The sequence below is a fragment of the Bufo gargarizans genome, chromosome 6, assembly GCF_014858855.1.
Source record: "Bufo gargarizans isolate SCDJY-AF-19 chromosome 6, ASM1485885v1, whole genome shotgun sequence".
NCBI lineage: Eukaryota > Metazoa > Chordata > Amphibia > Anura > Bufonidae > Bufo > Bufo gargarizans.
In genome coordinates this window covers 126708778-126726992 of record NC_058085.1, presented here as the reverse complement: position 1 = coordinate 126726992, position 18215 = coordinate 126708778, and the positions used below count along the sequence as shown (strand labels likewise).

Sequence of the window (18215 nt, the reverse complement as noted above, 5' to 3'; positions counted from 1 at the left end):
AGTGACGTCACGACTAGTATCACTGGCCTGGGGGGGGCTAAACTCCATTCAAGTAAACAGAGCTTGTCCCCGCCCAGGCCAGTGATACCAGTCGTGACGTCACTGGGCCAGAGGATAGATCATCAGTTTAAAATAACTGCAGAACTCCTTTTAAGAAAGTAAGATTAAAACATGCATATAGTGTCTCATGCTCTGTGCCCCCTGTACATAGTGCCTCATGCTCTGTGCCACCTCCATATATAGTGTCTAATGCTCTGTGCCCCTGTCCTTGTCCCCAGACCCACAATGTCATCCTGCGATACGGACCTCGCCCCTTTTGGTCAGTCCTGGTCCTGGCGAATGTTGCAGATGGTGTGATGACGCCTGCATCACAAAACAAAGCACCAAATGCAGACAGGTTCCTGGCGCACCAGTCATGAAGCTGCTCAATTGTGTCCTGGGAACCCATATACATGTAGGGGACTCTGGGAGAGTTGACGTATATGATACCGGTTCAGCATCCTCCTGCTAATGAGGGTAACCTAGGCATGCTAGGCCAAATAAAGAGTCCTACTTTGTGACTGAAGATTCGCAACATTTTCTGCCAATTAGAATGTGTTGGAAAAAATGAGGCAGAGTCTTCACAAAGATGGCATTAAAGGGCTGTCTCACTTCAGCAAATGAAGACATTTATCATGTAGAGAAAGTTAATACAGTGCACTTGCAGCAGCACAATGCCAGCGTCTAGGGAATCCCTTGCCCCTTAGGAGGTTTCTACGAAATATGTCCATCTCATAGATCAAGTAAACGTGACACCAGCTGCGGTTACGCAACAAGGACATGGAGTCCCCTTTGTAGATGGTAATGTTGGTACCCAGGGTAGGATTGCCAGAGTGGTGTAGAATGGCCTACAGTCCATGCAGATGTTGTATACACTTGTCACGGTGTTCCTACCTGGATATCCTTGGATTCCAGAGGTGGTGTAGTCCGTAGCAAGTGCAAAAAGGGTAGTTGAACTTGGTTGATGGAATGGAGACCAGACTTGTAGTAACGTTGAACACAGCTTTACTTGGCATAAACGGTAATCCAAACAATTTCCAAACTGTATCAGCAGTTATTGGCTTAATCTGGCAGGCAAATACTTCCCTGCAACAATCTCAGGTCTGCTATGCTGTAGCTTCCTTAGCTCTGCTATGCTAGCTGGAGTAAATAGGAACTTTTCTCTTCTGCTTAGTTTAGCTGTAGTCTGTCTCTTACTATAATCCTAGGACCTTCTTGTACCTCAAGCTCACTTATGCTTGGGTGTGTACAACCTCTAGTGATAAGGCTGGCGTAGGGCTAACAGAACCTGTCCAGTCAGGACCAGGCCTGCTGCCTTCCCCTAGCAGGGGTTAAGTCAGACGAACTCCTCACACATCCTCTCCCCACTAGGGGCTAGGGTAGACTTACTCACAAACTAAACTCCTCCTTCTCTAGAGAGGGCTGGAATGGAACTAGGAGGTTCCTCTCCAGGGAAACCAACTTCGCCAATGTTGCCGCCATCTACTGGTAAACCAGGCTATTACATGAACATAACCAGTTTCATGAACATAAATATGCACATTATGAGAAGATGACATGAAGCACATTAGGTGATATAAAGTAGCAAGGCCCCAAAAGGAGTGGTAATGGCACTTCGGGACATTACACACTTAGGGCTCTTTCACACTTGCGTTCTTTTCTTCCGGCATAGAGTTCCGTCGTCGGGGCTCTATGCCGGAAGAATCCTGATCAGGATTATCCCCATGCATTCTGAATGGAGTGAAATCCGTTCAGGATGCATCAGGATGTCTTCAGTTCCGGAACGGAACGTTTTTTGGCCGGAGAAAATACCGCAGCATGCTGGGCTTTTTGCTCCGGCCAAAAATCCTGAACACTTGCCGCAAGGCCGGATCCGGAATTAATGCCCATTGAAAGGCATTGATCCGGATCCGGCCTTAAGCTAAATGTCGTTTCAGCGCATTGCTGGATCCGACGTTTAGCTTTTTCTTAATGGTTACCATGGCTGCCGGGACGCTAAAGTCCTGGCAGCCATGGTAAAGTGTAGCGGGGAGCGGGGGAGCAGTATACTTACCGTCCGTGCGGCTCCCGGGGTCTCCAGAGTGACGTCAGGGCGCCCCAAGCGCATGGATCATGTGATCGCATGGAACGTCATCCATGCGCATGGGGCGCTCTGACGTCACTCTGGAGCGCCCCGGGAGCCGCGCGGACTGTAAGTATACCGCTCCCCCGCTCCTACTATGGCAACCAGGACTTTAATAGTGTCCTGGATGCCATAGTAACACTGAAAGCATTTTTAAGACGGATCCGTCTTCAAATGCTTTCAGTACACTTGCGTTTTTCCGGATCCGGCGTGTAATTCCGGCAAGTGGAGTACACGCCGGATCCGGACAACGCAAGTGTGAAAGAGGCCTTACTAATGTACTGTGATTGTACATATTGCTTCCTTTGCTGGCTTAAGTTTTCCATCACATTATACACTGCTCCTATCCAGGGGTTATGACCACCCTGCAATCCAGCAGCAGTGGCCTATGCACACTCTCATGGTCCCGGACAATAGAGAGGCTGGAGCCTGGCGCATTTTTCTATAATGTGCAAGCACGACCAGGGCTGTTGAAATTGCAAGGTGGTCGTAACCCCTAGAAACGTCTAGTGTATAATGTGATGGAAAAATGAATCCAGCCAGCAAAGGAGGCAATATGGACAATCACAATACATTAGTAAGTGCCTTGTATTAACTTCCTCTACATGATAAATGCAGTTTGCTGAAGTGAGACGACCAGAAAACTGAAGTATCGGTAAATCTGACCTAAGGACTGAAAAAGTCAGTGTTGCTCAACTTGCTTATAGCAACCAAATTCCAGCTTCCATGACTTAAAATCATGTATGATTTGTTGCTATGGGAAGGCCATGAACATTTCATGCTGGGGGCACATTCATATATATCTCAGTACACACGCCCCTCGTACTTGGTAATTACAAGTCCCTAACCAACAAAATGGCTGCCGACCGTAACTGGCGACAAATGACAGTGTTTATGTCACCCGGAAGTACTATGTGTGACCCGGAAGCGGCGTTGTTTTCTGCCGTACCCGCCGTGCCTTGGCTCCACGTCTGCGGCACATGTGGATGTTATCAGCCAGCGCTCTGGGGTTACTGTGATACCGGCCTAATAAGGGCTGCATGCATTCCGCCACTAGGGGGCGCTGTATTAATGTAAAGAGCGCTCTGTACTCTGCAGGCTCCATCCTCATAGAGTTCTATTGCCTGCATATATACAGTGTGAGCAGACGCGGGGACTGCAGAGGATTCCGAGGCGGAAGAGCCATGCTTGTGAGTACTGTATAGATGTGAAGGCAGCAGCAGGTATGGGGCGAGGGACGTCACCTTACAAAGCTGACCATCTGTCAGCAGCATCAACCCTATTAACCCAGCTATAATGCTTGGTAGGACTGACCCTGCTGACTAAACCATTGCCATACCTTTCTTTGCCTGATCCATTGCTGCGGTTTAGGAAAAATTAGTGTTTCTAAAAATATGCAAAAGAGGGCTAAAGTGCGTCGGATCTGCAAGACACTTTTTAAAAAAAAAAAAAGTTCTATAAAAGTATCCTATCCTTGTCAGCAAAATGGACAAGGGGCCGCGGAACGGATGTGCGGAGGCGGACAGCACTCGGGTGTGCTGTCCGCATCTTTTGCAGCCCCATTGAGATGAATGGATCCGCATCTGAGCCGCATCGGAACCACAGCCATGTGCACTTTAGCCACCTCCTTTCTTTTGGTCCTATATTCCACAATCTCATGTTGCAATTACAACTAAAAAATACATAAAGAATCTCTTCGTGTCTCAGAGGGTTGTGGAGTCAGTCAAAGCTAGTTTTGGGTGGAGTCGGTACAAATGTATCAACTCAAGCTTTAAAAAAAATCTGTCGTTATTATTGTGTAATTAACTGTCATCTAAATTTAGAAAAGTTTAAAAATGTTAAGCATACGTATATTTTATGTTCTATCAATATAAGATGATATGTTTCAAAATCACTGATAAGCAGGGTGTTCTAGTGGTGATAGATAATCAGTTCTCTCCTCTCCTGTGTTCTCTACTGTCCTTATACTATGATGATCAGTGCTAAGCAGGGTGTTCTAGTGGTGATAGATAATCAGTTCTCACCTCCCCTGTGTTCTCTACTGTCCCTTATACTAGAAACTATGGTAAGCAGGGTGTTCTAGCAGTGATAGATAATCCGTTCTTACCTCTCCTGTGTTCTCTACTGTCCCTTATACTAGAAACTATGGTAAGCAGGGTGTTCTAGTAGTGATAGATAATCAGTTCTCACCTCTCCTGTGTTCTCTACTGTCCTTATACTATGATCAGTGCTAAGCAGGGTGTTCTAGTGGTGATAGATATTCAGTTCTCTCCTCTCCTGTGTTCTCTACTGTCCCTTATACTAGAAACTATGGTAAGCAGGGTGTTCTTGTGGTGATAGATAATCAGTTCTCTCCTCTCCTGTGTTCTCTACTGTCCCTTATACTAGAAACTATGGTAAGCAGGGTGTTCTTGTGGTGATAGATAATCAGTTCTCACCTCTCCTGTGTTCTCTTACTGTCCCTTATACTATGATCAGTGCTAAGCAGGGTGTTCTAGTGGTGATAGATATTCAGTTCTCACCTCTCCTGTCCTTATACTATGATCAGTGATAAGTGGGATGTTCTAATGGTGATAGATTAGGCTACTTTCACACTAGCGTTTTTGCTGCATCTGGCAGAGTCCAGCTAAAACGCTTCTGTTACTGATAATACAATCATCTGTATCCGTTATGAACGGATTCGGTTGTATTATCTATAACATTTCTTTAACATAGCCAAAATGGATTTGTCATGACCCTCAATGCAAGTCAACGGGGACGAATCCGTTTTTCCCAGGACGGAAAGCAAAATACAACATGTTGCAGTTTGCTCCCGGTCTGGGAACTCGACTAAACGGAACGGAATGCATTTTGTAGTATTCCATTCTGTTCAGTTCAGTTTTGTCCCCATTGACAATGAATGGGGACAAAACTGAAGCGTTTTTTTCCGGTATTTAGCCCCTATGACAGATCTCAATACCGGAAAACTTTAACACTAGTGTGAAAGTCGTCTAATAAGTTCTCACCTCTCCTATGTTCTTCCCTGTCCCCTATACTATAATCTGTGGTAAGCAGGGTGTTCTAGTGGTGATAGATATTCAGGTATCTTCATGCTGCGCCAAGCCCTTAGTTACAATGCCTGAAACTGTGCAGCACATGCTCAGTAGTGAAGAGCAGGACGTTCTCTGCTGGGCATGCCTGCAGTCAACTCAGAACAGGAAGACAGCGTTGGGGTCCATTCACACGTCCGCATCCGTTCCGCAGTTTAGGGAACGGGTGCGGACCCATTCATTCTCAATGGGGCAGGAATCAATGTGGAGAGCACACATCCGGGACGCAGCTCCACAAAAAAATAGAACATGTCCTATTCTTGTCCACAATTGCAGACAAGAATAGGCAGTTCTTTGGGGGGTGCCGGCCGGGTGTATTGCGGATCCGCAATACACCACGGACGTGTGAATGGACCCTTAAATGGGTTATCGGGGAATAAGTCACTTTTCACAGGAGCCCGCATCCTGCCTCTGCTATTGAAGGAATCATACTCCCCGCCGCTTTGGTTTTGTTTGCTGGCATTCGTGTGTCCATCTTCCGGCCTGCACCCGTTTTAATTAGGCACAGGCATAATCCTCTGCAGCCGATGACTGGCTTTAGTGGTCATGTGGTCACCAGTTATTGGCTGCAGCAGATGGTCATGCCCGTGCTGGGGACAAATGACACAAGCCGCAGACCGGAGAGCCAGTGTGCAGGACCGGAGCTGCGGATAGCTGGCACGTCTGACTCTTTCAATAGCGGAGGCAGGCAGTGGGCACCTGTGAAAAGTTACTTACTCCCAGACACCCCTTACATGGCAGCCCACTTTTTACATGTTTCTTTTATTCCCATTTAGACTTGCACGTGATTCTCTACATTTCCAGGACACACATAAAGCTTTTCTAACATTTTCTGAGGACAAATACATAGATTTTTTTTAGAATTATTAAGTTTATAACAGTGTTTTCTAGTTATTAAATGCATATTTTATTACAGGAATTTAGAACATTTCAGAAATTGTATTCCAATAAATTTGTTCTAAGTAGCTTGATTGAGAAGAGAAAGCCCAAAGTCACCATTTTACTACAGGAAATGAATTACTAAATTATCGGCCATTTATGAAGGAGAGTCAGAACTTTGGCTTACTTACTCCACAGCCCTGGTGTCTCAGGGGATCAGCCGTGCCCTCCGCCTTACTTCTCACTGTCCTGTGACTGGCTGGAAGACAGCTGGCTGCAGCAGGACCCCCCCCCCCCCTTCTGCCTTAGGGAGCATTCACATGACCGTGTTGGTTTTGCTGTCTGCAAATCACGGATCCCTGTGTTCCGTATGTCTTCAGTTTCCGTTCCGCAAGTCCGTATAATACGGACGTGGTGCTTCCATGTGTCATCCGCAAAAAACTTAAATGGAACTGAAATGGGGTTTCCTAGAATGTTTTCAGTCCAGGGGTCCGCAAAAAAACGGATGACATACAGATGCATTTCCGTGTGCTAATCGTTTTTCACGGACTCAATGACTTTCTATGGGGCCATGGACCGCAATTTGCGGCCAAGTATAGGACATGTTCTAAAATAAAAGCAACGGACACACAGAACGGACAGCACACGGGTGACAATGAAAGGCATTCAGCAATTTTTGCGGACCCATAGAAATGAATGGGTCTGTGCATTGTCCGCAAAAATTGCGGAACGGACGCGGAAGAAAAACACGGTCGTGTGAATGCTCCCTTATCTGCAGTAGGACAAAACGATTACTAAGCCCCATCCTTCAGGCAGTCCCCAGCCAAAAATGGAACAAATTGGCAGGGTTTCTAAAAGACGTGTTTGCCTCAGGAACATGCATAACATCCTACAGACTAACAACCTGTGCGGGCAAGATTATCTGCTGTTTTAATTAAGGTCTTTAATACCTCCTTAGATCCCGGAGCTGAGCAAAGAGACAGTCCGCATGAAGGACCCAGAAAAAGTCAGACAACTGATCCTGGCATTAAAGAATGGAGGCGATAAGAAATTACAGGTCGGTTACAAGGTTCCATAGTTCAGCATTAAAAGGGTTTTCTGAGATTTTTATACTGATGACCTGTCGTCTGGAGAGGTCATTAGTATCTGATCGGGCAGTCTGACACCCGGACCTCCACCGGTCTGCTGTTTGACTAGGCACCAGCACTCACGGCCCTCGCTCTGCTTTTCCTAGGTCAGTGACGACATGTTCATTGGTCATGTGGCCTAGTCGCAGCTCACTTGAATGGGGCTGAGTGCGATACCAAGCACAGCCACTAAACAATGTACGGCGCTGTGCTTAATGAGCTGCAAGAAGGTCTTCTCAAATAGCGGATCGGTGGGAGAACCGCTATCAGACCCCCACTGATTAGTATAAAAATCTCGGAAAACCCTTTTAACATTATAGTGCCTAATTTTGTGTCCTCCTCATGCCGCTAAAGTGGCAGTGAACAGTGGAAGCATGGACTCCACAAGAGCTCTGAAGGTGTTCTGTGGTATATGGCACCAAGTGTTGAGCACCAGATCTTTTAAAGGGGTTGTACAGCTTTTCTACATACTCCACAGCATGGCCAGACCCAAGGTTGTAATCGTACTTACATGATCCTCGCTGCCCTGTCGGCTCTGTGCGCCCGAGTCTCTCCTTGTCAACGTCCGGTTTGTGGTCATATGCCATATGGGTGACGCGTCACGTTGTGGGGTCTGTAGAAAAGCTGTACAAAGCTGAACAACCCCTCTAAGTCCTGAAAAATTGTGAGGTATAACCTCCATCAATCAGACTTGTTTTCCAACACATCCAACAGAAGGATTGAGATCTGGAGAAAGTTGAGGCCAAGTCATCACCTTGAGCTCATTGTCATGTTCCTCAGACCATTCCTGAACACGTTTTGCAGTGTGGCAGGGTTTATTATCTTGCCGAAAGAGGGCACTGCCATTAGGGACTATCTCTGCCGTGAAGGCATGTGTTTAGGTAGTTAATACGTGTCATAATAACATCCACATGAAAGCCGGGCCCAAGGTTTTTCAGCAGAACATTACCCAGAGCATCATACTGCCTCCACTGACTTGCCAACGTCAAATAGTGAATCCTGGTGCCATCTATTTCCCGGGTAAGAGACACACACCTGAACTTGCACTTAATGTGATTGGTCCAGTTCTGATGCTCCAATGTCCATTGTAGGCGCGTTCAGTGGTGGACAAACATCAGCATGGCCACTCTAGCTCATGGCCCCAAGCTGTGATGCCCCGTGTGTTCTGATGCCTTTCTGTCATAGCTAGCATTAAAATTTTTAGCCATGTGTGTCCATCCTTATGCTTGACCATTATTCCGGTCAGCTGTTTTAGGCTGGGTTTCCACATAGCAGCCGCAATGTGGCTGAAACACTACCTTCCTGTTGTAGCCAATGGGCGCCTTTGATCTGTGTATATAGCGCAGTGGGAGCAGAATGTCTACATTTTAGGTCCTATGGAGAAGACTCCATGTATCTGCACAGCTAGTATTTGCTATTTGTATACATTATGAGCCTCATTTGTCCTCCCATTCATTTCTATCATATTCCATATTTCAGGTGATCTCTGATTTTGACATGACACTGAGCCGGTTCCAATATAATGGACAGAGGAGTCCCACTTGCTATAGTGAGTATATATGCCTATCGCCCCCTGCTGGCCTCCTGTGACATTCTGTGGTTTTTATACCTGCTGCACATCTCATGCCATCTCTCCTACACAGATATTATTGACAACAGCAAGATGATTAGTGAGGACTGCAGGAAGAAGGTAGGTCATGGGTTCACCTGGAAGTTTAGGATTAATTATACTTGGAATTCCTCCCCATAAATACCTACATGGCAGTTACAGCGGTTTTAGAAGCTTAAAAAGGCATCTCCTAATGCAGGGCTGGCTGTGGGCTGTGTCTGGTTTTGCAGTTTAGTTGAGCTGCAATACCTGATGCAGCCTGTGAACATGAGTGGCACTGTTTCTTAAAAGTTACAAAGTTTTTAGTTTTTTTTTAATCTTGCACAACACATTTAAATGTCTTGTGACTTGGAGGTCATGCAACATGAATCGGCTGGTTCTGTAGAACCAGGTACAGTGTCACGGCACATTTTGTTAGGACTACATGCGGTTCTGTGTATGTGACTGTTGACGTAAGACAACTCTGAGGTCCTTTTCTCAGCCTTTTAGTCATAGGCGTAGTGATGACAGTGTGTAAAATATAATGCTATGCTTCTTGGGTACAGTGAAGCTCGAGTCTCATTAGACAGGTGACCCTATAGGTTTTCTTAGACACCTTTCAATGGGGATATCTTTTTAACGGTTTCGATATTTTTGGTGTCATTTTTTTAGATATGTATTCTAAATGTTTTATCCTTCCTGTAGTTGAAGGATCTCTTCAATATCTACTACCCCCTTGAGATCGACCCAGATCGGACCAGTCAAGAAAAGTTCCCGCTCATGGTGGAATGGTGAGAGGAACGTCTGATAAATGTTAATCTGTGTTACAGGATAGTGAGACCATTGCTTGAATAGCAAGTCCCTAATATATTGTTCTCTGTAGCACTACTTTGTGTTGCACTGAAAACCCCAGAGGGGCTGTGGAGGAACATGTATCTTAACCAATGTATCTGTAGACCTTAACCCTTTGGCAGTCATTTGGTGTTTTGGACATTTTACACCTCCGGTAACCAGGACAGTTTTTGCTGTTTTGACATGTACAAATAAAACCTGAATTACAAAATTAAAAATTAAAAAATCATACTTACCCCCATACCCATATATTTCTTTAAAGTAGACACTCTGCACACTGTCAAAATGCCGCTCAGAAATTTATACACACAGACACTGGTGTCATTTTGAACTGGAAAATTTTTCTAAGTTGATATTAGTGGGTAAAAGTGTGATCCAAGCAGAAAGTTATGTGCAGAGTTCATGTATACCACATAGGCCTAACATTACATCTCTTCATAAAATCGCCAAAATATGGTTTTATGCTGGAAATGTTTCATAAAAGAGCTACCTATAAAATACAGGGATTACAGTCCTTGAAAAGTAAGTGTATTTTCTGAAAGCAGACAACCTGACGATTGCAGTTCCCCTAAAGGATGAATGTGTCCACCTTCAGGTAACTTTGTGACAAACAGGAATAATAAAAAATATAAAAATAAAAATGCTTCAAAACAAATATTTGCACCTAAAACGCAGAAGTATACACATAAAAACAACACTATGTATACCACAAGTGTATATACGTCAACAAGAGCTTGTGGTTTTAACCCCTTGGATACCGGATCATTTTTATTTTATTTATTTATTTTTATTTTTCATTTTTTTTTCTTCCCTATCTTCCTTGAACCATAACTTTTTTATTTTTCCATTCACATATCCATATAAGGGCTTATTTTTTTGCAGGACAAATGGGGTGGAATTGGGGGGAAAAATGTATACGTATATTTCTTCCAGTGCAGGGAAAGAAGACCACTAAACCAATGTAACATACTGGATATTATTGCGGGGGTTATGTATTTAACCCTTGACCTTCAGGGATACATTGGGTGGGAGTTGTGTGCCCTGACCTGTCTGTGTTTTCCAGGTGGAGTAAAGCTCACACTCTGCTCTGTGCACAGAAGATTGAGAAGCAGATGCTGTCACAGGTTGTGAAGGAGTCACAGGCGAGGCTAAGGTAAAGAAGTGCTCTGCTATATAGATGTCGTCCTCTTCCACTGTCTCCCCTTCGACATATCTCTTTCCTCCAAGTGTCTGTGTTTTTCCAGGGAAGGGTTTGAGGCATTTTTTGACACCTTGCACCTCAGTGAGATCCCTCTTTTTATCTTCTCCGCTGGGATCGGTGATGTTCTGGAGGAGATTATTCGCCAGGCCGGGGTGTATCACCCCAATATAAAGGTGGTCTCTAACTACATGGATTTTGATGAGCAAGTAAGTGACCTGTGGGGCTGAGAGGGGTTTGTCTTAAAGAGGATCCATTATCTTGAGATGTGTGGTTTTGTAAGTACTTTTATTCTCTATAAGAAAACAATTGTGGAACTCGGTATGGTGCTGTTCCTCTACCGTGCTGACAAGAATGACAAAGCCCAGTTGTAAATTTAGTTACACATTTTTTAGGAGGAATAGCAGAGGATTAGCACGAGGTAAAAGATGCACCAGAATAAAAGTATTTATAAAAACGGAGTCAGTAGAGCCAAGTCAGGTGCTATTAAAAGGGGGGCTTCCAAGATATAAAATGTAGTTTGTATGAGTGTAAAATATAGGCATTCTACTCTCTTCGTTCTCCTCAGTCTAATCTCTGCCGACCACGGTGACGTTTTTACCAGGTAACATGTCCCATTGGTGTCAGACGTTGCTGTGTCATGTAAAAGCACTATGGATGAAACTCCATGATGCTGATTTTGCACTCATGAAGGCGGAGAGGTTAGGTAGAGCAGAGTTGATCTGAGGGTTAGGAAAGTTTTGTGAATTTGGAAAAGGTGAGTGTTACATGCCCCCTCTACATGTAGACATCTATTGGGGAGTGAAGTATAGATACTTATAGCCCTGTATTGATTGTGTTTTGCATAATGCAGTGCCAAAGGGGCGGAGCACGGCACAGAGATTCAAAGAGCACCAGAAAATCATCTCGGTCATGTTCTACCCTCTCAGGTCCGGCACTTGACATAATACATGGTAGGGGTTTTGCCAGATGTGTTCCTTTATTTGGATGTCTTTGCACCTGGAGGAGAACACATCTTCGTGCTCATATATGAGGAATGCAGATGTACATATCCTGTATATTTAGTACTAGGAGAAGAAAACGCACATTTTTGTGTATTAGGTCATGTATATTCAGGACAGGTGATGAGAATGTATGTGTTCTGGTGGCTTCATACTGGGATAGGATTGATGTAATTCTGTACATTTAAAAGGAGTCTGTCAGCAGGTTGGACCGTGCTAAGCTTCTGACGGCAATGCGAAGGGGCTGGGGAAACAGTACTAACATGGCTTTTGTAAGCGTTTATCATCCGGAGTAGTGTAAATATGAAGTTTTATTCTGGCAGGTTCTGCTACTGCAAGTGCCAAGGTGGCAGAGCTTTCACAGCTCTTCCCCCTCTGCTCTGAGTGACAGCTGTAGCATCCAACCAGAAGACATTACAGCTGTCACTTAGAGGAGAGGGGCTGTGAAGCAGATCAGTGCAGAGAGCACTTAACAGCAAAGCTCCCCCTCCTGGGCACTTGCAGGAGCAGAACTTGGCAGAATGAAACGTTATATTTACATATAAGTCTTCACAAGAGATGTTTATCTTGCTTTCCGCAGTTCATACCTAGTGCTGTCAGCAGTTTAGCATAGTCAGTACTGCTGACAGATGCCCTTTAATCATTTCCTTCTAGGGTGTCATGACCGGATTTAAGGGTGAAATAATTCATACCTATAACAAGAATAACTCTGTCCTGAGAGATACTGAGTATTTCCAGCAGATCAGCCACCGCAGTAATATCCTGCTCCTGGGAGATACTTTGGGCGACCTCACAATGTCTGAAGGAGTCACAGCTGTGGAGAACATTCTTAAGATCGGCTTCCTGAATGACAAGGTGAGGATCAAACAGTAGAATTATAGAAGGTAAAATGATCATCTGCATTAAAGTCGTGTGTCACGGAAGTTGTAGGGGCATCAATCCAGAAATGGTCCAAGAAAGTTTTTCAGCACCATGACTTATCATCAAATCCCAATTAGTTTTTTCAAAGCACTTTAAATGGCATACAGTGGGTAAGGATATGTGTAACGGATCATCTGGCACCCCGACTGAGTACCTCCGTTGCTGGATGCTCCTAGCATTTCCTGAGGTCTCCAAGCACTCTGGCAGACACCACCATCACCGAACCGAAGAAGCAGATAAATCCTCTCCAAGCATATGAATGCTGTAGACAGTGGAATAGGAAACCATACGAATAGGTTTACGCTTCTATCAGTCAAACTGGAACAGCATACCATAAATCCTCCCCCCAAGAATGAGACGACACTTCACTTTGAGGGTTAAAACAGGAACTGACTGTACTTCAAGTACAGCAGCTTTTATTCATAAACCACAAACATAGTACTGCCCACAGGGTTTTGAAATACAACCAATCAGTATATTACAACACATACAATGCAAGTACACCAACCAATCGTTCACGCCCCTAGGGGACCAGAAGGGAGACTGCGACACAGGACAGATACAACACATCCCCACAATGCATCATGGTTTCCTCCTCTCTGTCCTGGAGACAACCGAGGAGCAATCCAATTATCTCTCAGGACAAAGGGAAATCGCCAATACACATGTGGAGACAACAGGACAGACATCACCATTTAAACACACAATGGGACAATAGAACCACACCCAGCATATTTTTCCCAAGCTGACAAGTTACTTATTATAAATTGTTACAACTTTGTGAGTTTACATTGTCCATACATATAACTTACACCAATTTAACCAGTATAACTTGGGGACAAACGTATCCAAAATTCACTTGAATAGGTTCAGGGGTTTAAAAGTTAGTATGGGCCATAATCCTGAGGCAAGAGGCTTTTAAACAGGCCTCTCCAAAACCCAGTGGCGAGGTTGGTTTCGCCACAACATGTTTCAGGCCTCAGACTGGACTCTGACTAAGGGCTCTGGTTGAGGCCCGAAACGCGTCATCTCCTCCTGTATGCCATTTTAAAGTGCTTCAAATAAACTCTGATTTTATAAAAATTTGGGGAACAAAGAGTAGACCTCCACTGGCCAAGATATTACATTTCATTAAGAATCGCACCACAACATTTTATGAGTGTCAGGCCTGTTTCACACTTGTGCTGTTGCTTTCCGGTTTTGAGATCCGGCAGAGGATCTCAAAACCAGGCCAAAGCGGATCAGTTTTGTCCCTATTGACAATGAATGGGGACAAAACGGATCAGGATATATTCTGTTCCACTTTGGTGCTTTTTTGTGACCGGACACAAAACTGCTGCAACCTGTGGTTTTGTGTGTGGTCTTCAAAACAGAACAAACAGGATCCGCATGAAAATCAATGTAAGTTAATGGTGCCAGATCAGTGTTTAATTATTATTATTATTATTATTATTTTTGGGGGGTGAAAAAAAAAAAAAAAAGATCTGGCCCCCATTGACTTACAAGGATTTTCATATTGGATCCGGTTTGTTCAGTTTAAAATTAATACAACCAAATCCAGCCGAAACTGATTCATCCGAATGTATTAAATCGCACGGATCCATTTAATTCCGGTTTTGAGATCGTCTGCCAGATCTCAAAACCGGAAAGCCAAAGCCAGTGTGAAACTTGCCTAAGAGTACAGGGTAAGGCTACTTTCACACCTGCGTTCAGGTGTCCGCTCGTGAGCTCCGTTTGAAGGGGCTCACAAGCGGCCCTGAACGCAGCCGTCTGGCCCTAATGCATTCTCAGTGGAGGCGGATCCACTGAGAATGCATCCGTCTGCCAGCACTCAGCCTCCGCTCCGCTCAGTGAGCGGACACCTGAACGCTGCAAGCAGCGTTCGGGTGTCCGCCTGGCCGTGCGGAGGCGAGTGGATCCGTTCCGAATTATAATGGCAGTCAATGGGGACGGATCCGCTTGAAGATGACACCATATGGCTCAATCTTCAAGCGGATCCGTCCCCCATTGACTTTCAATGTAAAGTCTGAACGGATCCGCTCAGGCTACCGTTCAGAACGGATCCGATCGAACGCAGGTGTGAAAGTAAACTAAAAATTAACTTTAATAGCCAATGCTAGGCAGCTGCTGCTAAAGCCAATGCAAAATTGTGATGCACATAAAGGGGCCAGGATGAGAACGTAGCAGAACAGTATCTTTCTTCTACGTACTACTCATTGTGGGTCATTTGTCACTACAGGTTGAGCAGCTGACAAATCAGTTTTTACAGTCCTATGACATTGTCCTGGTCAGGGACGAAACCCTGGATGTGGCGAACGGTATTCTCAACTTCATTACTGCCATGAACTGATCAATTCCAGCACACTAGAACTCCATTAATCCTCAAGCGGGTACGGATTCCTTCCATCATGACATAGGGATGTCGTTGACTTCAATTGTTGTTACCAAGACCCTTCTAAAATGTGCCGTACTAAGCGGGGGATGTGGATGTCACTGTCATGAAGATGTACAAGAGGTTTATCACTTTGGACGTTTATGTTGTATCTGATGTTCTACATGAGAAGAGGCTGAGTCTGCACCATTGCGCCACCTTGTGGATGCTTAGATAGCATGTCCTGTACGCAGTGCATGAGATTTACAGGAAACTCTGGGGCAGATTTGCTAATCCTATAGATGGCATAAAGGTAGGAGGTCTAGACCTGCACTAGATTTATTACATTGCCTCAGTCTAGATGATGAGGCTGCTTTCACATCTGTGCTTTTGCTGTCCAGTTTTGGGATCTCAAAACCACAGCAAAACCCTTCCATTATAATAATACAACCCGCTGTATCTGTTCAGAACGGATCTGTTGTATTATATTGAAATTGAAGAAACCGTATCCGGCACTAAAACCATTTAAAGTCAATGAGGTCTGGATCCGGGTTTTTTTGTGTCAGAAAAAAACCCAGATCTGGCACCAGTGACTTACAGGTTTTTTATTGATGGATCCGGTTTCTTCGTTTTCCCACGCCGCACACAAAAATACTGCTTGCAGCGATTCTGTGTCCGGCGTGGGAACACAACAAAACGGAATGGAATGCATTTTGGTGCACTTCATTATGGTTTGTTCAGTTTTGTGCCCATTGACAATGAAAGTAGCCTAAATCTGGTGCAGGGATTGACGCCTTTCTCTGACGCTATACCAGCCCTCGGTTGGCTTACTGTGAGACAGAATTGTGGGACAATTTTAGAGCATAATGTCATTCGCAATATTAGACCACGTCCCACCCCCTTTTCAGGCAAGATAAAAAAAGGTGTAGGAACCCTAGTGTCATGCATACAGCCACTGCCATTTTGCAGTCCACAAACCACGGATCCACAAAAAAAACAGGTACTGGCCATGTGCATCCCTTACTTTCCTTGGTCCCGATTTATAGAACAAGAATAGGATGCTCTATAACTTGCAGAACTGCCGCATGGATGAGATCCGTGTCTGTGTGCTGTCCACGTTTTGCGGCCCCATATAAATGAATGGATCCGCCTGTAATCCTTAAAAAATGCCGATGAGCCATGGACCCAAAATATGGTTGTGTGTGAGAGACCTAATTGTGTCAATTTGCACTACTTTTTAGACAGATTTTAGATGCAGACACATTAGTAAATCTGGGCCAATGCGTTATAGGGAAGGAACAGACTTCCTTTATAAAGCCCCTGCCGTACAATGATAGGTGTAGTTGTACGCACACAGGAAACCTACACTTATAGACCAAAGAAACGCATAGACGGCACATGGCTTCTAACCTCTTAAGTGATGTTTTCCCAGCTTGCTGTATGGCATCTCCATTACCCACCAAAGATTTGGGAACTATAAACCTACCTCTGTGCCCATGTGTGAGACCGAGAATACTGCAAGGCAACCAATGTAGAGATGTAGCGGTGCTCATCTTGATTTCTAACTGGTTAAAGGGGTTTTCCAAGATCTTAATACTGAGGCCCTATCCTCTTGATAGGTCATCAGTATTTGAGCGATGTGCTTCTTTTTCACCCAGACGATAAGGCCCCATGCACATGAGCATATTTTTGGTCCAGCTAGAACAGCCCCACCGATGCAGACAGCACATACATGAAATACATGTGCTGTCTGCATTTTTTTGCAGCCCCGTAGAAATAAACGAGTCCGCATCCTTGGGCCTGTTCCGCAGATTACAGAACACGTCTTTTTCTTGTCTGTTTTGCAGACAAGAATAGCCATTTCTATAATGTGAACCAAGGACAGTGTGGGATGCACACGGCAGGTATCCATATTTTTCAGATCCGCAGCTTGCGGACTGGGAAATACAGTTGTGTGCATGAGGCTTAAAAGGGGTCCTGTGCAATTCCTTTAATTCTGCAGGTATTCTTTATCACAAGAAGGTAATCTGAAACAGGACTTCTTTATCTTTTTCTCCTAGGGCCCCACCAGCCAAAAAAGGACTATGCCTGGACCTTACCGTTGGCTGTCATCCATGCCAACATGTGTAGTCTGTTATGAGATCACTGCACCATATGATTTCTTACTGTCTCGCTAACAACTGGGGGCATTCTGAAGGTTGTGTTTACAGGTGCTTCACTCAAAGGGGTTTTCCCACTTCAGACAATAGGGGCATATACTGCGCATGCTCAGCCGCCCCACATTCATTTCTGTGAGGTTGCCGAAACTAGCTGAGCTCTGGCTCGGCTATTTCTTTCAGGCCCATAGAAGTGAATGGGAGCAGTGGCCACTCAAGCGTTGTGCGCTCCCATTCACTTCTATAGGGAGACCGCTTGGTGGTGGCCGGACCTGGGGTCCTCCAGCAAACACTTTCCCCGCTACGTTCTTGGTATAAGTGCGGGACCCACACCTATCGGACAATGGGGACATATCCTAGCAATTATACTTCCATTGTCTCAGATGGGAATACCCCTTCAATAGATTTTTGGTCAGTGTTACGTCCTTGTATAGAAGCTGTTCCATCATAGGAAAACTTATCTCAAAATGTCCTACTTTTCCACTTCTTGTTTTTAGTTAGGTTCTCCATGCTGGTGGAAGGGGGACCATCAACCAGCACTAGCATCTAAAAGCCACCATGTATGACTAGCCTTATACTGAGACCCTTTCACCAGCTGTTCATATCATAGCTCCCACGATTTGTGTCCATCCATCTCTTTAAATTGAGGCATAGGCCCATTTCCCATCCCCCACAGTAGAATAATCCTTTGTTATCTGGTTTTAAAGTCTATCAACTATATGTCCCATGTGCAGTGTTAGGGTGTAGGTACAGTCACATTCTAACACCTCTGTACATATTGGACCTCTAACCCCTATCTTGTTTTCCAAAATGCATTGCTTTTAATAAAACTGATTACTATCTTTGCCCTGTCTGTGTATCTTGTAACAGCA

The 18215-nt window shown here is 44.7% G+C and overlaps 1 protein-coding gene across 2 annotated transcripts; it reads left to right on the top strand.

Annotated features, from left to right (window-relative positions):
• The first annotated feature begins 3099 nt into the window (after window positions 1–3099).
• LOC122942164 (7-methylguanosine phosphate-specific 5'-nucleotidase A-like) lies at window positions 3100–18185 on the top strand. 2 transcript variants are annotated; one of them, XM_044299667.1, is made up of 10 exons: window positions 3100–3351; window positions 7088–7186; window positions 8736–8805; window positions 8900–8946; window positions 9550–9635; window positions 10760–10849; window positions 10941–11103; window positions 12550–12750; window positions 15056–15206; window positions 17248–18185. In XM_044299667.1, exons 1-9 carry the CDS (start codon window positions 3202–3204, stop codon window positions 15164–15166), a joined length of 1017 nt encoding a protein of 338 aa, XP_044155602.1. In that variant the 5' UTR covers window positions 3100–3201; the 3' UTR covers window positions 15167–15206; window positions 17248–18185. The 2 variants fall into 2 exon arrangements, with proteins under 2 accessions (XP_044155602.1, XP_044155601.1); XM_044299666.1 differs by having other exon boundaries at window positions 15056–18185.
• The last annotated feature ends 30 nt before the right edge of the window (window positions 18186–18215 follow it).

What these genes read in the sequence shown, in the direction of transcription:
- LOC122942164 (XM_044299667.1), top strand. Translation starts at nt 3,202, where the DNA reads ATGCATTCCGCCACTAGGGGGCGCTGTATTAATGTAAAGAGCGCTCTG. An exon ending in GTGAGGACTGCAGGAAGAAG is followed by an intron (nt 8,947 to 9,549) that starts GTAGGTCATGGG and finishes TCCTTCCTGTAG; the next exon opens with TTGAAGGATCTCTTCAATAT. An exon ending in GAGTCACAGGCGAGGCTAAG is followed by an intron (nt 10,850 to 10,940) that starts GTAAAGAAGTGC and finishes GTGTTTTTCCAG; the next exon opens with GGAAGGGTTTGAGGCATTTT.